Source organism: Macrotis lagotis, chromosome 1 (genome assembly GCF_037893015.1).
Source record: "Macrotis lagotis isolate mMagLag1 chromosome 1, bilby.v1.9.chrom.fasta, whole genome shotgun sequence".
In the NCBI taxonomy this organism is placed as follows: domain Eukaryota; kingdom Metazoa; phylum Chordata; class Mammalia; order Peramelemorphia; family Peramelidae; genus Macrotis; species Macrotis lagotis.
Window position 1 is genome coordinate 447,841,127 of NC_133658.1, and position 15,516 is coordinate 447,856,642.

Here is a 15,516-nt window from a genome sequence, read left to right on the forward strand (position 1 = left end):
GGCTTAATTTCCTTTTTCTTGTTTTATTAGTATTCCATACAACTGCTTCCACTTCTTCTTTAGGCAAATTTATGTTCAACCTCTCTCATTAACATATTCTAGTGATCAAAATTATTTTCTATAATTAATGCTAAAAAATAAAATTGTTGATTGAGGAAGAATCCTTTACTGCCATATAAATTATTTTTAGGATCAAAAGAGAAAAAAGAGTTTGGGTTTTATTGTGGAATTATATATAAAAATGTAACAGGAGATTTATACTTATAACCAGGTCCAGCCGTTGATGAAATCACAAAGTAAATAGTGTTTCCTTTGCCTTCTTATATCACAATCATAAATCCTAGCCAAATTCATGCTTCCCAGAGCCTCTAATGGTAACTATCCATGCCTTCTCTTCCTGGTTATTTCCCCTGCATTTCAATTATACCTATTTTTTCCCACTTGTAAAAAGAAAATTAATCAATCCTGCTTGCCATTCCTATAGAACTCTTCTCTCACTAATGGTTACATTTCTAATGAATCCATGCTAAGATGAATGTATGTGGAAATGCTCACTTTATTTGATATTAAGTTCAAAATTCTTAAATGAAATAAAACTCATTAAAACTGACCAAAGCAAAAATAAAACTTGGCATTCCCAAATTATGACTGAGAAAATGTCACTAACTGACTTCATTTCCTTCCATATATAATCTTGATGAGGGTGTCTATATGTGAACTGAAGGCTTCTTTGATGAGGGTATTAGTGGAAAATGGAGGGACCTTTTTAAAATGGTTTTAGTAATGGATCGATTTTTTCCTTCTCACAAATGAATGAAAGATACAAGAAAATACAAAATCCTTTGGTGCTTATTGTTTTAGCTTTATCCTGGGGAGAATAAAATATTGATTTACAGGTTCTTTTATATAAGTAGTCTCCTATTCATGTATCAAGGTATTCAGGATTCTTTGGAAGAAATGACAGAAATTATCTTGCTGTATTAAGTGAGGCACGAGCAGAAAAGTTTCTGTTCCTACATGCATTTGCTATGATGATGGTGGAGATCTAGTGCATAATTTAGGTCAGAGAAAGACTTCCTATTAACCAACTGTTTCTGTTTGTGGATAAAATTGCATTTATTGCTGCCAGCCTCAAAACATTGTGAGTCTTCTGGAAGAGATCTGGAATTATTCAAAAGAATATAGCCTATCTATACATAAAAGGTCAAATGAATGAATAATTTCTGTTGCCCAGATTTCAACATACATCTTTGTGTGGAATAGATAAGTAGACATAGACAATGATCTGGACCCACAATTAAAAAGAAACTGACAAGTAGATTGGATAATTTGGGGTCAGAAAAAGTGCTTCTCAAAGCATTTTTCCTGACCCCCCGCCATGTTTCTCAAATCTGCAAAGGTGCAGCCTGTTCATTTAAAATTTTTTTACTAGGAATGCTGAATGGTGGGAATGTCATTGCCTCTGAAGAGCTAAATATATATACTTCCCACAGTGGGCAATGGAAAGCTGCATGTTAGTTATCAGCTGGCTACAACATATAACCAATGAGGAACTCTGAAGAAGAGTAGGATTAAAGATAATATTCAAAGAATTGTATGACAAAAGAAGATGACTGATTACATGGCAACATTGAGGGTTGAGTGTTGTTGATACTCTTTTGATGTTGGGAGAAAGAAAGAAAGGTCTCAAGTTTGCTGGATGGATTCCCTGAAATGAAATTTTTGGAGGACATGGATGAGTCACATAGAATGGGCAAACATGGATAGATTATGGATAATAATTAAAGAGAATTCCTGAAGTCAAGACATCACAGCCCATTTCTATATTTGAGAAAGGAAGAAAGACTCTTCTCGAGAATGATAGTAGCTGAAGTGAAATATGAGGATTAAAAAAGAAAAGACTTTAAATAATCACTTTAAAGGCACATATAATATGAATGAAATTAGAGAGAATTAAATTACATGTCTAGTTATTATTATTGTTCTTCCTCTTGTGCCTTGTTGGCTTGGGAACAGATTGGAAAAAAATAAATGGAAGGAATTATCCAGGTCTAAGTACATATGTGGTATACTCATTTGAAGGAGTTTATGATGGTGAAGAGTAAATATTTTAAATAAAATAATTTAAAATTGAATTGGGAAGGATTCCATGAAACTAGAAAAAAGTTAAAAGATTGTGTAAAATGGGAAGGATTGTAAAGTTCATTGGAAATCACCCACAATTTTTGTGTGTATGAAAAAGAATGAGAGTAAGCAGTGAGGGTATGATCAGAGAGGAGGAAAAAAATTAGAAATGATGAAAAATGAAGCAATGCTTTGGTATGATCAGGTCCATGGTGTGGCCAACTTGGTGTGTGGCTAATATAGAACAGATATGGAAATAAAGTCAAGGAGGCAAAAGACCATGGGGGTATCTGAAGGATATTGAAAACACCAATGATGGTGGTGGAGAATAGAGTTAAAAAGTATGGGTGACCAGAGCTGAAATACTCTTAGAAGGTATAAATAGACCAGTGGCAGATCAGTTTGTGGTAATTTCAGTGCTTCTTTGTGTCATGAAGATGATCTTGAACTCTCAAAAGCTAAGATAATGGAGTGCAAATTCTAGAAGATTGTATCATGATAGAAAATCATAGATATGGTTTGAATAACAGACTGATTCTCCTTTTGGAAGATCAGTCTAAACATGAGGGTTTAATTATTTGGTCATGGCAATCCATAAAACAAAGTCCAATTAAAATGGCCTCCAGTGTGATCTCTTCACTTTTCTGCAGAGGTAAAAGTTTTAACTTAGCCGTTGGTATGTAAATGACAGATATTTGTCCACTGAAAATATAATGGGCATATTCCTGGAGGAACTGAATTGCATCAATCTTGACATTATTATTATAAACAAAACATGAAGACAAGGAAGATGCTTCTAAGGAATAATGGTTCATAGTTTCTCCTTGGGGAGATAAATAAAGGAGTTAGTATTACTAGAGTCCAAAGACAATAAGAACAATTATATCTTGGGATATTAGGTATCTTTTATTGCCATTGCCCATGCTACTTTCAAAAGCTAGCAATGAAAATAATTTTAGTTGGTGACCTCCTGAGAACATGTTTTTTTTTGCCTTTTCCTTTGTGTCTTCTTTGAAAACGCAGCAAGAAAATTTCTCTGCTCTTATCAGGAGAAAAAGGAAACAGCCTGAGAGGGGGAAATTCAAGAATATGATTCTTGATTCTTGATCTACATCCTTCTAAGTAGAAAAGGGATACTTTTTGGATTCCCTAGGCAACATGATCTTGAAATCTAGCCTTATGATAGAGAAGAGATAATTTCTGGTTAAAACTGGTTTTAGGGTTAGGGTTAGGGTTATTAAACTCCTACTATGTTCTAAGTATTGGAAATATAACGAAAGGCAAAAGGCATAGTTTCTGATTAAATTTGAACCCTTAATCAGAGGTCTACACATTTTTTGAATTGTGGTCAGCAAAGCACATGTTTACTACCTCTACGTTTCTACATGAAGTTTGCATGTCCTAGTGCTTGGTCTTGTAAAGGAATAGCAGAGAAATGACTGTTTTGTTCTGTTCTTATTGAGCAATTTCCTGAGATCTAAACATAAATTAAAGTAACTAGGTAATGAATCAGAATAAAGTGCCAGATTTGAAATAAGGAAAATCTGAGTATATATCCTACCTCAGATAAGTCCCTTAACCTCTCTTGGCTTCAGTTATCACATCTATAAAATGATTTACTTATATGGTTGTTGTTAAGATCAAAAGAGATCATGTATTTAAAGTGCCTTCCATGTCTTAAAGTGTAATATAAGTGTTATTTATATTGTTATTATATTTCACTACAATTAGCTGAAGGTTAAAACAATATACAATTCTAATGAAATGAAAGAAAATTCTAATTACATACTAGGTGCATATTTATTTTTTCTGTATTACATAATGGTCAAAATTGAAGAATTGATATGTAATGTGTCGTAATACTAACATTGTATATATAATCTCTTTTCTTCCCATGAACAAATTCTGTCCTTGTTAACAAATGGGTAAACTAAAGAATTTTCTCTCTCATCCTGATTGTACAAGTTTGTCTGCCTGTAAGAATAAGATTTTCAAGAGATGAATTTTTTGGTCATTTTCCCCCCTAAAATTTCAGTGGACAAAATAAGTACATAAACAAACAAATAATCAGAAGACTCAAGACCATATCATTCAGACTTTCTTTGAGAAAAGAATGGGAAGTTCTCCACTTAATAATACAACAAAAATGAATTTCATTAGATTTTGATAGAAAGGAGATTATTTTTGTTTGTTCTTTTCTTTTGGTAAGGCAATGGGATTAGGTGACTTGACTAAGGTCACACAGCTAAGTAATTATCAGGTGTCTGTTTTGCTAGATTTGAACTCAGGTCCTCTAACTCCAGGATCAATGCTCTATCCACTGTGACACCTATCTGCCCCTAGAAAGGAGATTATAATAATAATGATACTTTATGGTTTGCAAAGTACTTTATAGCATTTAAGATTCATTTTCCTGATCCAAGTTGAAGTACCCAATCCACCTAGATATCTAAAAATGCCTCATTAGAGAAATGGGGATCATTCCTTTATCAACTGTCTTCCTATAGTCAGATTACTAATTCATAAGAAAAAATTTATATAAAATTAGAAGTGAGAAAAAGATATATTTACATTTGAAATAACCCCATCCACACCTATTTTGTTGTCATTGATAATGAAAAATTTTATATGCACAGAATAAAGGACATAGACTATAATGATATACAGGTATTTAACAGATGAAAATAAATTACCATATAAAGAGATTAAAAAAGGGTAAAAAGTTTCTTAGCTAACCATTGATGTATTTGTTTAATTGAAAGATACAGCTGACTTGGGTAACACTGATTCAGAATATAAGTTCAATAGTAAAATACCATAGAGATAAATGATCAAAGCCTCTGAGTAAAATGGCCTCATAAAACAGAGGAATAATAAAAGAGAAAAATAAATTTAAAGAAATTTTGGTAAAAAACACTGCTAAGGCTGATGATCCTAAGGGAATCTAAGGATAAAAAAGGGCAAACAAAAAAGAAGAAAAGTAGATCACCATCACAATTCTCATTTGTGTTCAAATGGTAGATGTGGTATTCAAAAGAAGTGGGATGGGAACACTATCTGTGTGAGGCTGGGTGTACATAGAAGAATTCCCAGTTGGAAGTAGGGGGAGATACAAAAGTCATGATACAAGTTGTGGATCTTATAAACTTTGAACTGAAAAAGGGTGACTCAAAGAGTATTAGAAACTATTCCATTCTGTAGGAAAATTTTATGAGATTAATTTATATAGAGAGAACATCCTTAACAAAAGCATTGGTAGGGAATAGAAAGGATTTCCACAGATATGTATTCCACAGATCTTTATTATGACACATTTGACTCAGAGTTGTAGTGAATGAAAGATCTCATTTGGACTCATTGTTATATTTTTAAAGATATTTCATTTGGTGTAGATATATACATAATCATAACTGATAATTATACAGTTTAGGTTTTTTTACAGTTTTCAAAGCCCTTGAAATTCATTGTCCCTCTTCTCACAACAACTCTTTGAAGCTGATACTACAAGTGTTATTCCCATTTTTAAAGATTAGAAAAGGGAAATTTAGAGAAACAAAGTGAGTTATCAGTAGTTCATAGAACTAGTAGGTGTCAGGGATAGGTTTCCATCCCAAATCTCCTTGACTCTAGAATTGCCACCAGAACCCTGCCATGTTATAAAACTATAAAATGATGCCACTGGCCCATCTTTAGCTCTTTGAAAAAACCATTAATTACAGTATAAATGGAATATATGAATAAAGTATAAATGGAAATATGCTTAGTTAAAAATTTTCTTTGTTTTACATAGCAAAAATAATTGGTTATAATATCTTATTTCCATGTATAAGATATATAATCCTGTTTTAAACTATAAGTTGAACTCAAAAATTTTGCATGCGTTTTCATTTCTTAAAAATCAAAAGCAACAAAGAACTCCTTAAATGGTGGCTATAAAATGATTGGAAAAGAAAGTCATGTAACTTTCTGACCACTCGGGAACAATCTAAAAAGAATAATCAGGATATTTTAATGAAAAGCAATTCTACTTTTTAAGTTGTCTTGAAATAACTTTTACATAGCTTTCAACTTTGCTTCAGTGGGGTAAACCTCTTGTTTGAGATATTATGTATGTTAATTATCTATACTAACATTTATAATTTGATCTCCTACATTTCTGAATCCCTTTTCATTCCAAACTTCTCTAATTAATATAAATTAATGTTTTATCTGTGTAGATCCTAAAATGCCAACTATAGACTGACATATTTTCTTTTTCTTTTTTAGGATTCCACATCAGCATTCTACTCACACCCTTCATAAGCTATGTACCACTGCCCCAGAATTTGTGTTACCTAATGATTTAGGATTAGCTTCTAGAATATGTCACACTATAGACAAAACAGGCCACAATGCTTTTCTTGGAAGTGATAAAAGAGACTTTATAAGCGATTATATTAGTAATGAAAAAGAAAAAAACAGGTAAGAATTTCTCATTCATATGCACTATGTTTTAAAATATTGTCAATACAAATCAGTCTTCTTTCGAAATTGGATTGAGTGGACCTGATTTAGTATTAGCTTCTCAGAGAGATTCATTTTTTTGTCCTTCATTTTATTGCATCTATACAATTCATGAAGATTAGCCTGCCTATTCTCCATCATTATTACTATATCTGAATATGCTGGGGGAGAAGATATGGTTTTGTGTAAGATATATCATCAAAGACTGGATACCCCAAGAGAAAAATCAGTATTAATTGATCTATTGCCCAGCATTCTTTTGATACCCTAGGCAATTTTCTAGCTTTGCTCATGGGAAAAAAAGTTGTCCATCACTGTGAAAAGCACATATTCTCTTATTTGATACATAATGCAAACCCTGGGAACTAGTGCCATTATTTTTCATTTGAGTAAACTGCATAGGGTTAAGGGATTTGCTGAGTAAGTCTAAGGTTGAATTTGAACTCAGAACTTTCTTACTCTAGGCCCTGCACTCTACTGCACCACCTGCTTTCCTAATGCTTCTAGTGATGTATTTATGGGAATAGGAATGATGATGTTACAACTATGAAAATAACAATTGGAGATTTTTTTATTATATAGTCCATTGATAGTTTGTTCAATTTCTTTTTTCCTGAAATGGTATTATATAAGCATATTATGTCCTCTTCTGTCAATCTGAGAAATTCATATTTTTGTAAACATTAAACTATTTCACTTAGATTGTCATATTTATTGGCATAGAGTTAGGAAAAATAGCTCCAAATTACTACTTTAATTTCTTCCTCATTGGTGGTGATTTCACTCATTTCATTTTTGATACTTGGTAATTTGCTTTTCTTCTTTCATTTTTTTAAAATCAGATTAAGCAGAAGTTTGTCTATTTCATTTTTTTTCATAAAACCAATTCAGTTTTGTTTATTATTTCAATAGTATTCTATCTTTCAATTTTATTAGTTTCTCCTTTGATTTTCAGAATTTCTAATTTGGTATTTAAATAGGAATTTTTAATTTGTTCTTTTTTTAGCTTTCTTTAGTTGTATGTCCAATTCATTCATTTCTTCTTTCTCTAATTTATTCATAAAAGCATTTAGAACTAAAAAATTTTCTCAAATAACTACCTTGACTGCATCTCACAAGTTTTGGTATGATGTGTCATTATTGTCATTGTCTTGAATAAAATTGTTGATTATTTCTATGATTTGTTGTTTGATCTAATCTACGCATTCTTTAATGTTATTTAGTTTCCAATTAATTTTTATTTAGTCTTTTCATGATCATTTATTACATATAATTTTTATTGCATCGTGAACTGAAAAGGATGTATTTACTAAATCTGCCTTTCTACATTTGATTGTGAGGTTTTTAATGCTCTAAAACATGGTCAATTTTTGCATAGATGTCAGGTACACAGAGAAGGAGGCATATTCCTTTCTATCCCCATTCAATTTTCTTTAGAGGTCTATCATGTCTAACATTCTAAAATTCCATTCACCCCTTTAACTTCCTTTTGGTGTGTTTTATGGTTAGATTTATCTACTTCTGAGAGAGGGAGATTGATGTCTCCCACTAATATAGTTTTTCTTTTTATGTCTTTTTCCAACTCTAAGAATTTTGATGTCATACCACTTGGTGCATATATGTTTAATATTGATATTACCTCATTCCTTATGGTACCATTGAGGAAGATGTAATTTCCTTCTTTATCCCTGTTAATTTGATCTATTTTTTACTTTGTCTGAGACAAGGATTGCTAACCCTTCCTTTTTTATTTCAGCTGAATCATAATGTATTACTCCAACCTTTGCCCTATGTGTATCTCCTTGCTTCAAATGTGTTTCTTGTAAATAACATATTATAGAATTCTAGTTTTTAATCCACTCTGTTAATTCAGTTCCATTTTATGGGAGAGCACATCCCATTCACATTCAGTTATGATTACTGGCTGTATTTCCCCTCTATTCTATCTTCCCTATTTGTACTTTTCTTTCTCCTTTTTTTCCTCACCAGTGTTTAGACTGATGCCCTCATAGCAATTTTCTGGGCTGCAATTTGAGGGCTGCAATTTATCCTCACTTTATCAGTCTTTTCCCTTTCCCCTTTTATTCTTTTTTTCCCCTATCTTTAAAAAAAGTGCCTAAACCCAATTGGGAATATATGTTTGATCCAAATCTGAGAGTAACATTTACTCAATGCTAACATGCTCCCTTATTTCCCTGTACTATATTAGAAATTCTTTAAAAATGAAGTCAAGGCTCTTTTCCTGGTCATGACTTTCAGGCAGCCCAATAATTTTTGCATTATCTCTTCTGGATCTGTTTTCCAGATCAGTTGTTTTTTTTTCCAGTGAGATATTTCACATTTTCTTCTAGTTTTTCATTCTTTTGGGGTTGAATTATTGTGTCTTGATTTCTCACAAAGTCATCAGTTTTCTTTAGCTCCATTCTACATTTGATAATTTGTTTTCTTCAGAGAGCTTTCTTATCACCTTTTCCATCTGGTCAATTCTGCTTTTTAAAGTATTTTTTTCAATAACTTTTTGAACTGTTTTATCCATTTGACCCAAACTGGTTTTTAATATGTTATTTTCTTCAGCATTTTTTGGATCTCCTTGACTAAGCTGCTGACTTCATTTTCATGTTTTTCCTGCATCACTCTCATTTCTCTTCCCAATTTTTCTTCTACCTCCCTTACTTGATTTTCAAAATCTTTTTTGAACTTTGTCATAGCTTGAGCCCAACTCTTATATTTCTTGGAGTCTTTAGATGCAGAAGCTTAGACTTTGTCACTTTCAGAGTGTGTGTGTTGATCCTCCATGGGACCAAAGTAATTGTCTATAGTCAGGTTCCTTTTTTTTCTGCTTACTCATTTCCCCAGTCTATCCCTGGTTTTGGGGTGCTTCCTGAGATTTTGAGTATTTTTGGGACACCCCTGCAAGGATCTCAGTTCCTTCAGGGTCTCATGGAAGACTGACTGCTCTCCCAGTCTGTGAATGACCACAAGCACACCCCCTCTGCCTGGGACTGTGAGGAAAGTCTCTACTCTATGGGGGCCCCTAGACTGCGACCATAGTCGGAATATGGGAAAAGCCCCAGAGTCCTGTCCCAGGGACAGAGGACAGTTCTTGGCAGTCTCCCTCCACTCCCTTACCTTCTGTGGACTGACCACTCAAGGCAGAGCTACTGGGTGACTCATGCTGTGTGGCTCCACAGACCTGCTTCCATTTCCTGGGATCTGGGCTGCACTGAGGGCTGTGGCCATACCTAGGAGGGCCAGGCAGACCTGGGCTTCATGCTTGCTCTGGCAGAGGTCTCCCTGCTGATCTTCCAAGTTGTGCTTGGTGCTCCCTGGAGTGCAGTTCAGAAAATTGCTTCTGCTGCCAGAAGCCAGGCTCTCAGGGACCCAGGATCCCTGGGGCTGTTCCTAGAAGGCTGAAGCTCCTTCCCTCTACTGTACTGCCACTCCCTCCAACCTGGTGGAACAGAGCTTTCCCACCATTTTCCAGCTTACCTTGGGCTGGAGAATTGCCTCACTGGATCTTTCTGTGGGTTCTATCTATCTCTTGAAAATTTTGCCAGAGTCATAATTTTAAGGTTTTTTAAATATTTTGGAAAGACATCTTAAGAAAAGCTGTTCTCCTGCACCCCCCAAAATGCTTCTTAAATAAATAAACAAGTTATTCATGTTATAGATGGGTCCAACTTAATTGAGCTTGTATTTCAGAAGTTAATTTACAGATATGGTACTATGCTTATTAAATGGTCATTGTTATATTTTATCCAGCTTTTATAATAACACAATTCATTTGGAACATTAAAAAATCTAAACTATCTGGGGAAATAATCAAAGGTACAAATAAAGAAAGAATAATACATCTAGACCAAAAAAACTATATTATAAATCAATAATCATCTAGCTACTTTATACCATATTTCAAAATAAATTCAAAATGATATATAAGCTTGAATATTAAAGATAACATTTAAGGAAATTAGAAGAGAGGCTGATTATATGTCTTTCCCTAGCTACTGGTGAGAAAGAGGTAATTTTTAATTAAAGAAGGGATAGAGGTGATTACAAAAGTTAAAATATATAATTTCAATTACATAAAATGAAAAACATTGGCTTTAACATTAAGGCAACTAGAATAAGAAGGGAAATGGTCAATTGGGGAAATTCTTTATAGTAGATATTTCAGATAATCATATTAAAACTGTGATATATCTACACTTGACAAAGGCTGACTGCTTCAGCTTCTACAGATTGGATAATGTGGGGTTGCTATGTATATAATGTAAATTCCAGGCAGAGCTCTTTCTTATTTTTCCTTATATCCCCTATGCTTCTGCATAGAGGTACTATATGTTTCTTTTCTAATATAATAAATCTTATGTAAACATAATTTGTATTTTCTCTCATTTTAGATATTAACATTAATTTGAATTTTCTTCAAGATCATAACTCTTTCAGAATATTTGTCTTGTATCTTTTTACCAGTTTTTGATGCACTATCATTCCTTACTTTTAAAGGAAACTTTAATGTAGAAAACAGTTAAAATTGAAAGAAACTTAAAGGGAAAAGAAATATTTAAGCTTTTGATGTTAAAAGAAGACCACCAGATAACACTATTAGCATGTGGTAATGGAGTGAATGTTAAGTTTAAAAAGAAAAAGAAAAAATCATATCCTCATCACACTTTTTTTAAAAAATATCCCTTTTAAAAAAATACACAGCCTTTGAATACTTACATCATATATATAGTCAAATCTTTACTTTGAGTCCATATGACTTTTAAAAATAATTTCTTATGCTAAAAATCGCAAGCTATATTCCTTTTAAGCTACAACATTGCCTCAGATATGTTTGAATAGATAAGAACAAGCAAGTGGACAAATAGACTAGAGGATAGTGGAGAGGATATTTTCATTTGTGGTTAGGAAAAAATTCGGAGGGGGCGCAAGCTCCCATTCCATGGAGAAGAAATGCCTTTGTATACGAAAATTTCATATAGACCTAGAGAACTTGGCTACTTCTCCCCCCACATACAGCTGATCAAGCCCTTAGGTAGTATGGGGGAGGAGATCTGTTTTTTGTCAAAATAAGAATCCACATTGACTGAGCATTATTAGGCTTCTTTGAAGATGGTCTTTTTTTTAATCTGCTAGAAGCCTCTGGAAAAAAATATCCTTTAACCTTCAGATTCCCTTCCCTGCAGCAGCATCTATTATCTTTTTGCTGCCCTCTGACTAATTAAATATAATATTCTACCAAAAACTTTCTCTCTCAGCAGTGTCCTGTGTTCCAAAGTCACTACTCCCCTTTCCTTACCAATAGAGGCAAAACTCTAAATTAATTCTTATTGTTGGATGAGCCACTGATCTGCATCAATAGAAGACTTTCCACATCAGGAAAACTTTAGGCTAAAAATGTTGAAGGTTCATCCAAAACACCAGCAACAACAACATTCTGTCTGTCCAATTTGGTCTGTCAAATTGTTAGCCTTCACTCTTATTACATGATCACCACCTTGGATTTTTCTAGTCATGTATGTCTTTGCTGATGGTTTTATGACACTTTTTGCACACACTGTCTTTGACAATGTGACTTAGCCTGAACTCCATTCATTTTTTTGGATAAGATCATCCAGTTTTGATTCTAACATTCAATGTTAATAACCTCCTTCGATTTGAGGGGCAGAGATTCTGCTTCTGAGGAGGGGAGAATGACCTATATCCACATAATTTTCTGGCATTTTGAGTTTTTGTTTGAGTGACTAGAAATGAAACTTGAAAAAGCTCATGGGAAAAATGTAAGGAAGCTGAGAGGGAGACAGAGGTAGGTGATTTTCTTCCTCAAAAGCAGGGACAGCAGGGATGGAGTATACAATAAAGAATGTGAGCAAGCCATCCCCCAGTTGATATGTGGTTAAAGGATATGAACAGACAGTTTTCAGATGAAGACAAGGATAAAACTGCTTGTTTTCTTGGTTGCTCACCCTTGTGACTGGAGTTTTGCTAAAAGTATCCATGTTCTGGGGAATGTGGATCACAGATCAGGCACAAATAGATCATTCGAGGTGGATCCTCTAAATCAGTGCATCTTGTGTTCCTTTCTACTTAATTCTGCTTTGCTCATCAAGCATAACACCTTCTCTGAAAACAGCATACCATGCTGAGCGCTCCTATGCCAGTGTCTCCTGTGTCTCACAATCAATTCCAAAGTTCTTAGGAGAAACCTTGAGAGTGTCTTTATGCTGTTTTTTTTTTCCTGACCACCATATTGGTGCTTGCCTCTTGTGAGTTCTCCATATAGGTGCTTTTGGCAAACATGTACTTGTCATTAATTATAACATGATTAGTCCATAGGAGTTGCACACTGTAGTAAAGTTTGAATGTTTAGCAGTTTTATTCAAGAAAGGACTTTAGTGTCTAGTATCTTATTCTGTCAGGTGATCTTCAGAATATTCCTAAGGCAATTCAAATGGAAGTGATTCAGTTCCTGGCAGAGCAATGAATGTGATATTGCTGAGTTCTCTCACAAGAGCTGTTAATCTTTCAGCTCTATGGGATTTTGTGTTGTCTATGAGTGAATGTACCAATGGTGAGTGGAATCATCTCTGCAGAACTTTTATACATTTTTGCGTGTGTTTCAACCACAGAGTGGAATCCCTGCCTTCTTTGATAACCAGGTCAGAGTTGGTTAAACAGAGAATTTTTAGGGCACCTTTTCTAGCCCCTTCCTCACACCAGGGGGTGAGCAATGCAATCTTTAAAAGGTTACTCAGATATCCAGGGGACTGCTGAATCCCAATGTTACTTCCAGTAAGAAGATGAACATATGACCTGGGCCACCTATGTGTAGGGCTATGAATTCAGGTCTCAGTGTATCCTCCAGCTGCTGATTCACCTCTTGCCTATTGTCACAGGACTTTGAAATAGGTAAAAATGATAAAATCGTGATGCATTTTGATTTGTGCACACATTGAATTTAAATAAGGCAGTATTACACAAAAGCATCAGCCTCATTCTTTCCCAGAGGCATTACAGAGTCAAGACAGCTAGTGATGGCTTTACATACAGTGGATAACTTTGGTATCTTCGATGTCTAAGTTCTAAGTATTCCACAGCACCTGCTTCAGCTGTCTTCATATTCTTTTACTCAATATTTCTACATTTGTATTCAGGAACCAAATAAAAGAAATCCAATCCCTGTTGAATGATTAGGAAGTAAAAGCAAGATATTAGGAGCAACAATGCCCCCTAGAACACTGACCCTATTTCAAAACCAGCCAATGCAGCCATTATCCAAACAAGCGATCCTTATAGAGATGTAAGCTGATAACTAACAAGCTCCTACCTCCTAATTACTGAAGATCTGGGAGGGAAAAAGTACTCATCATCAAAGTCCTTGCCACTGTAGAATGCTTCATCTTAAAAAGATAGGTTTTATTCATGGAAATGTAATTAAAGAAGATCTATTACCCCCTGTCTTGTTACTATACCCTAAGGAGCCCTGAACCTTGCAACTGCTATCCAAGATGCATGTTATTTTCCTCAGCAGCAATTAGGCTCCTCAGTAAGGTATCACCTTTTTTCTCTTTGTTTTTTGCTAATGTTTATCACAGAATTAAAAAATTATATTTTATTTTTTCTAATTATGTGTAAAAAAATTTAACTTTAAATTTTGGCTTTTAAATTCTCTCCCACTCTCTCTCTTCCCTCCCTCCTCCATTGAAAAGGCAAACAATTTTATATAGGTTATACATATGCAGTCACAAAGTTCTGATAAGTGCTTAATAAATTTTTTTTTCATTCATTCTATGAATCACTGCCATAACTGGGGAATATTCTATATTAAGAAGGGTTTTGTGGCCATAAGCACTTTGGAGTCAACAAAAACTTTTTGTTTCCCAAATGCATCCTGATCTTTTTTCTTTTATGTAGTATGAACCTGTTTCATCTATTTCTTTCAAATATGGGCTAAATCACTGGATTGCCCATTATGATAATCTGGGTAATACACAATGTCCCTGTAAGTTTTTCTTGAATGAATAATATTTTTTACTTGTCCTCTTTAATTGATGTCTGAAATTATAATTTGGTTTGAGATACTTGATTATGTTTTCTCCATACCTCCAGGTCTCTTGTGATATTCAAATATAACTATTAAAATGTAACTTTTCATTGCATTCAAGAGTTTGGCTACATCCAATTTTGCATAAACTTGAAATGGTAATGTGCTTTGTTCTTCTTGTCAGATTAACAAATATTTTCAAAACTAGCATAATATCTGAAAATTTATTGCAGAATAATCTATGGAGTTTCTACTTCAGAAAATAAGTACAAAAATGAAAATATTTTCCCAGAAACTTCAACAGCTTTAGTTAAATGGAAAAAAACAAATGAAAAACCATCTCTGCAACTCTCAGGAGAAGAAGTAAGAACTGCTTTTGATAATTTTATGTAATGTTTCATTTGATCCATCCATGACTTCTTTGTCTATGGAATTCTTAAATTCTTCCTTAGATCCTCCAATGTGCTGAAGATCTTCCTCTAAGTTTTTTTTTTATTATATGAGTCCCATTATTAGTATATAGTACCCATGGATTATCTGTCTTTTGAGATAATACTGGAAAAAGCATTTTACAAATTTTAAAGTTCTATAGAAATATTAGCTAATTTTCCAGTTATAAATTTCCTGTGTAATAGCCTACATTCATTTATTGTTCATAGATCATCATTGGAATATATGTCAGCCTACTTATAATCATTACACATGGTTCCATTTCCTTAAATAAATTAGAATAAATTAGATGTTTTAAATATTGTAATGTTTCATGATTAGCAGAAAAATTAGAACATAAATGTTATAACAGATGGGGCTTTGTATTGGAAAATATCTTGGGATCA

The 15,516-nt window shown here is 33.6% G+C and overlaps 1 protein-coding gene across 2 annotated transcripts in view; it reads left to right on the forward strand.

Annotated features, from left to right (window-relative positions):
• Positions 1–15,516, forward strand: part of TTC6 (tetratricopeptide repeat domain 6) — a 248,960-nt gene that overhangs the window by 50,807 nt on the left and 182,637 nt on the right. For both annotated transcript variants that reach the window (XM_074213416.1, XM_074213417.1), the window contains exons 6-7: positions 6,391–6,585; positions 14,914–15,043. In XM_074213416.1, coding sequence (XP_074069517.1) covers positions 6,391–6,585; positions 14,914–15,043 — 325 coding nt within the window. The remainder of the gene's footprint in view (positions 1–6,390; positions 6,586–14,913; positions 15,044–15,516) is intronic.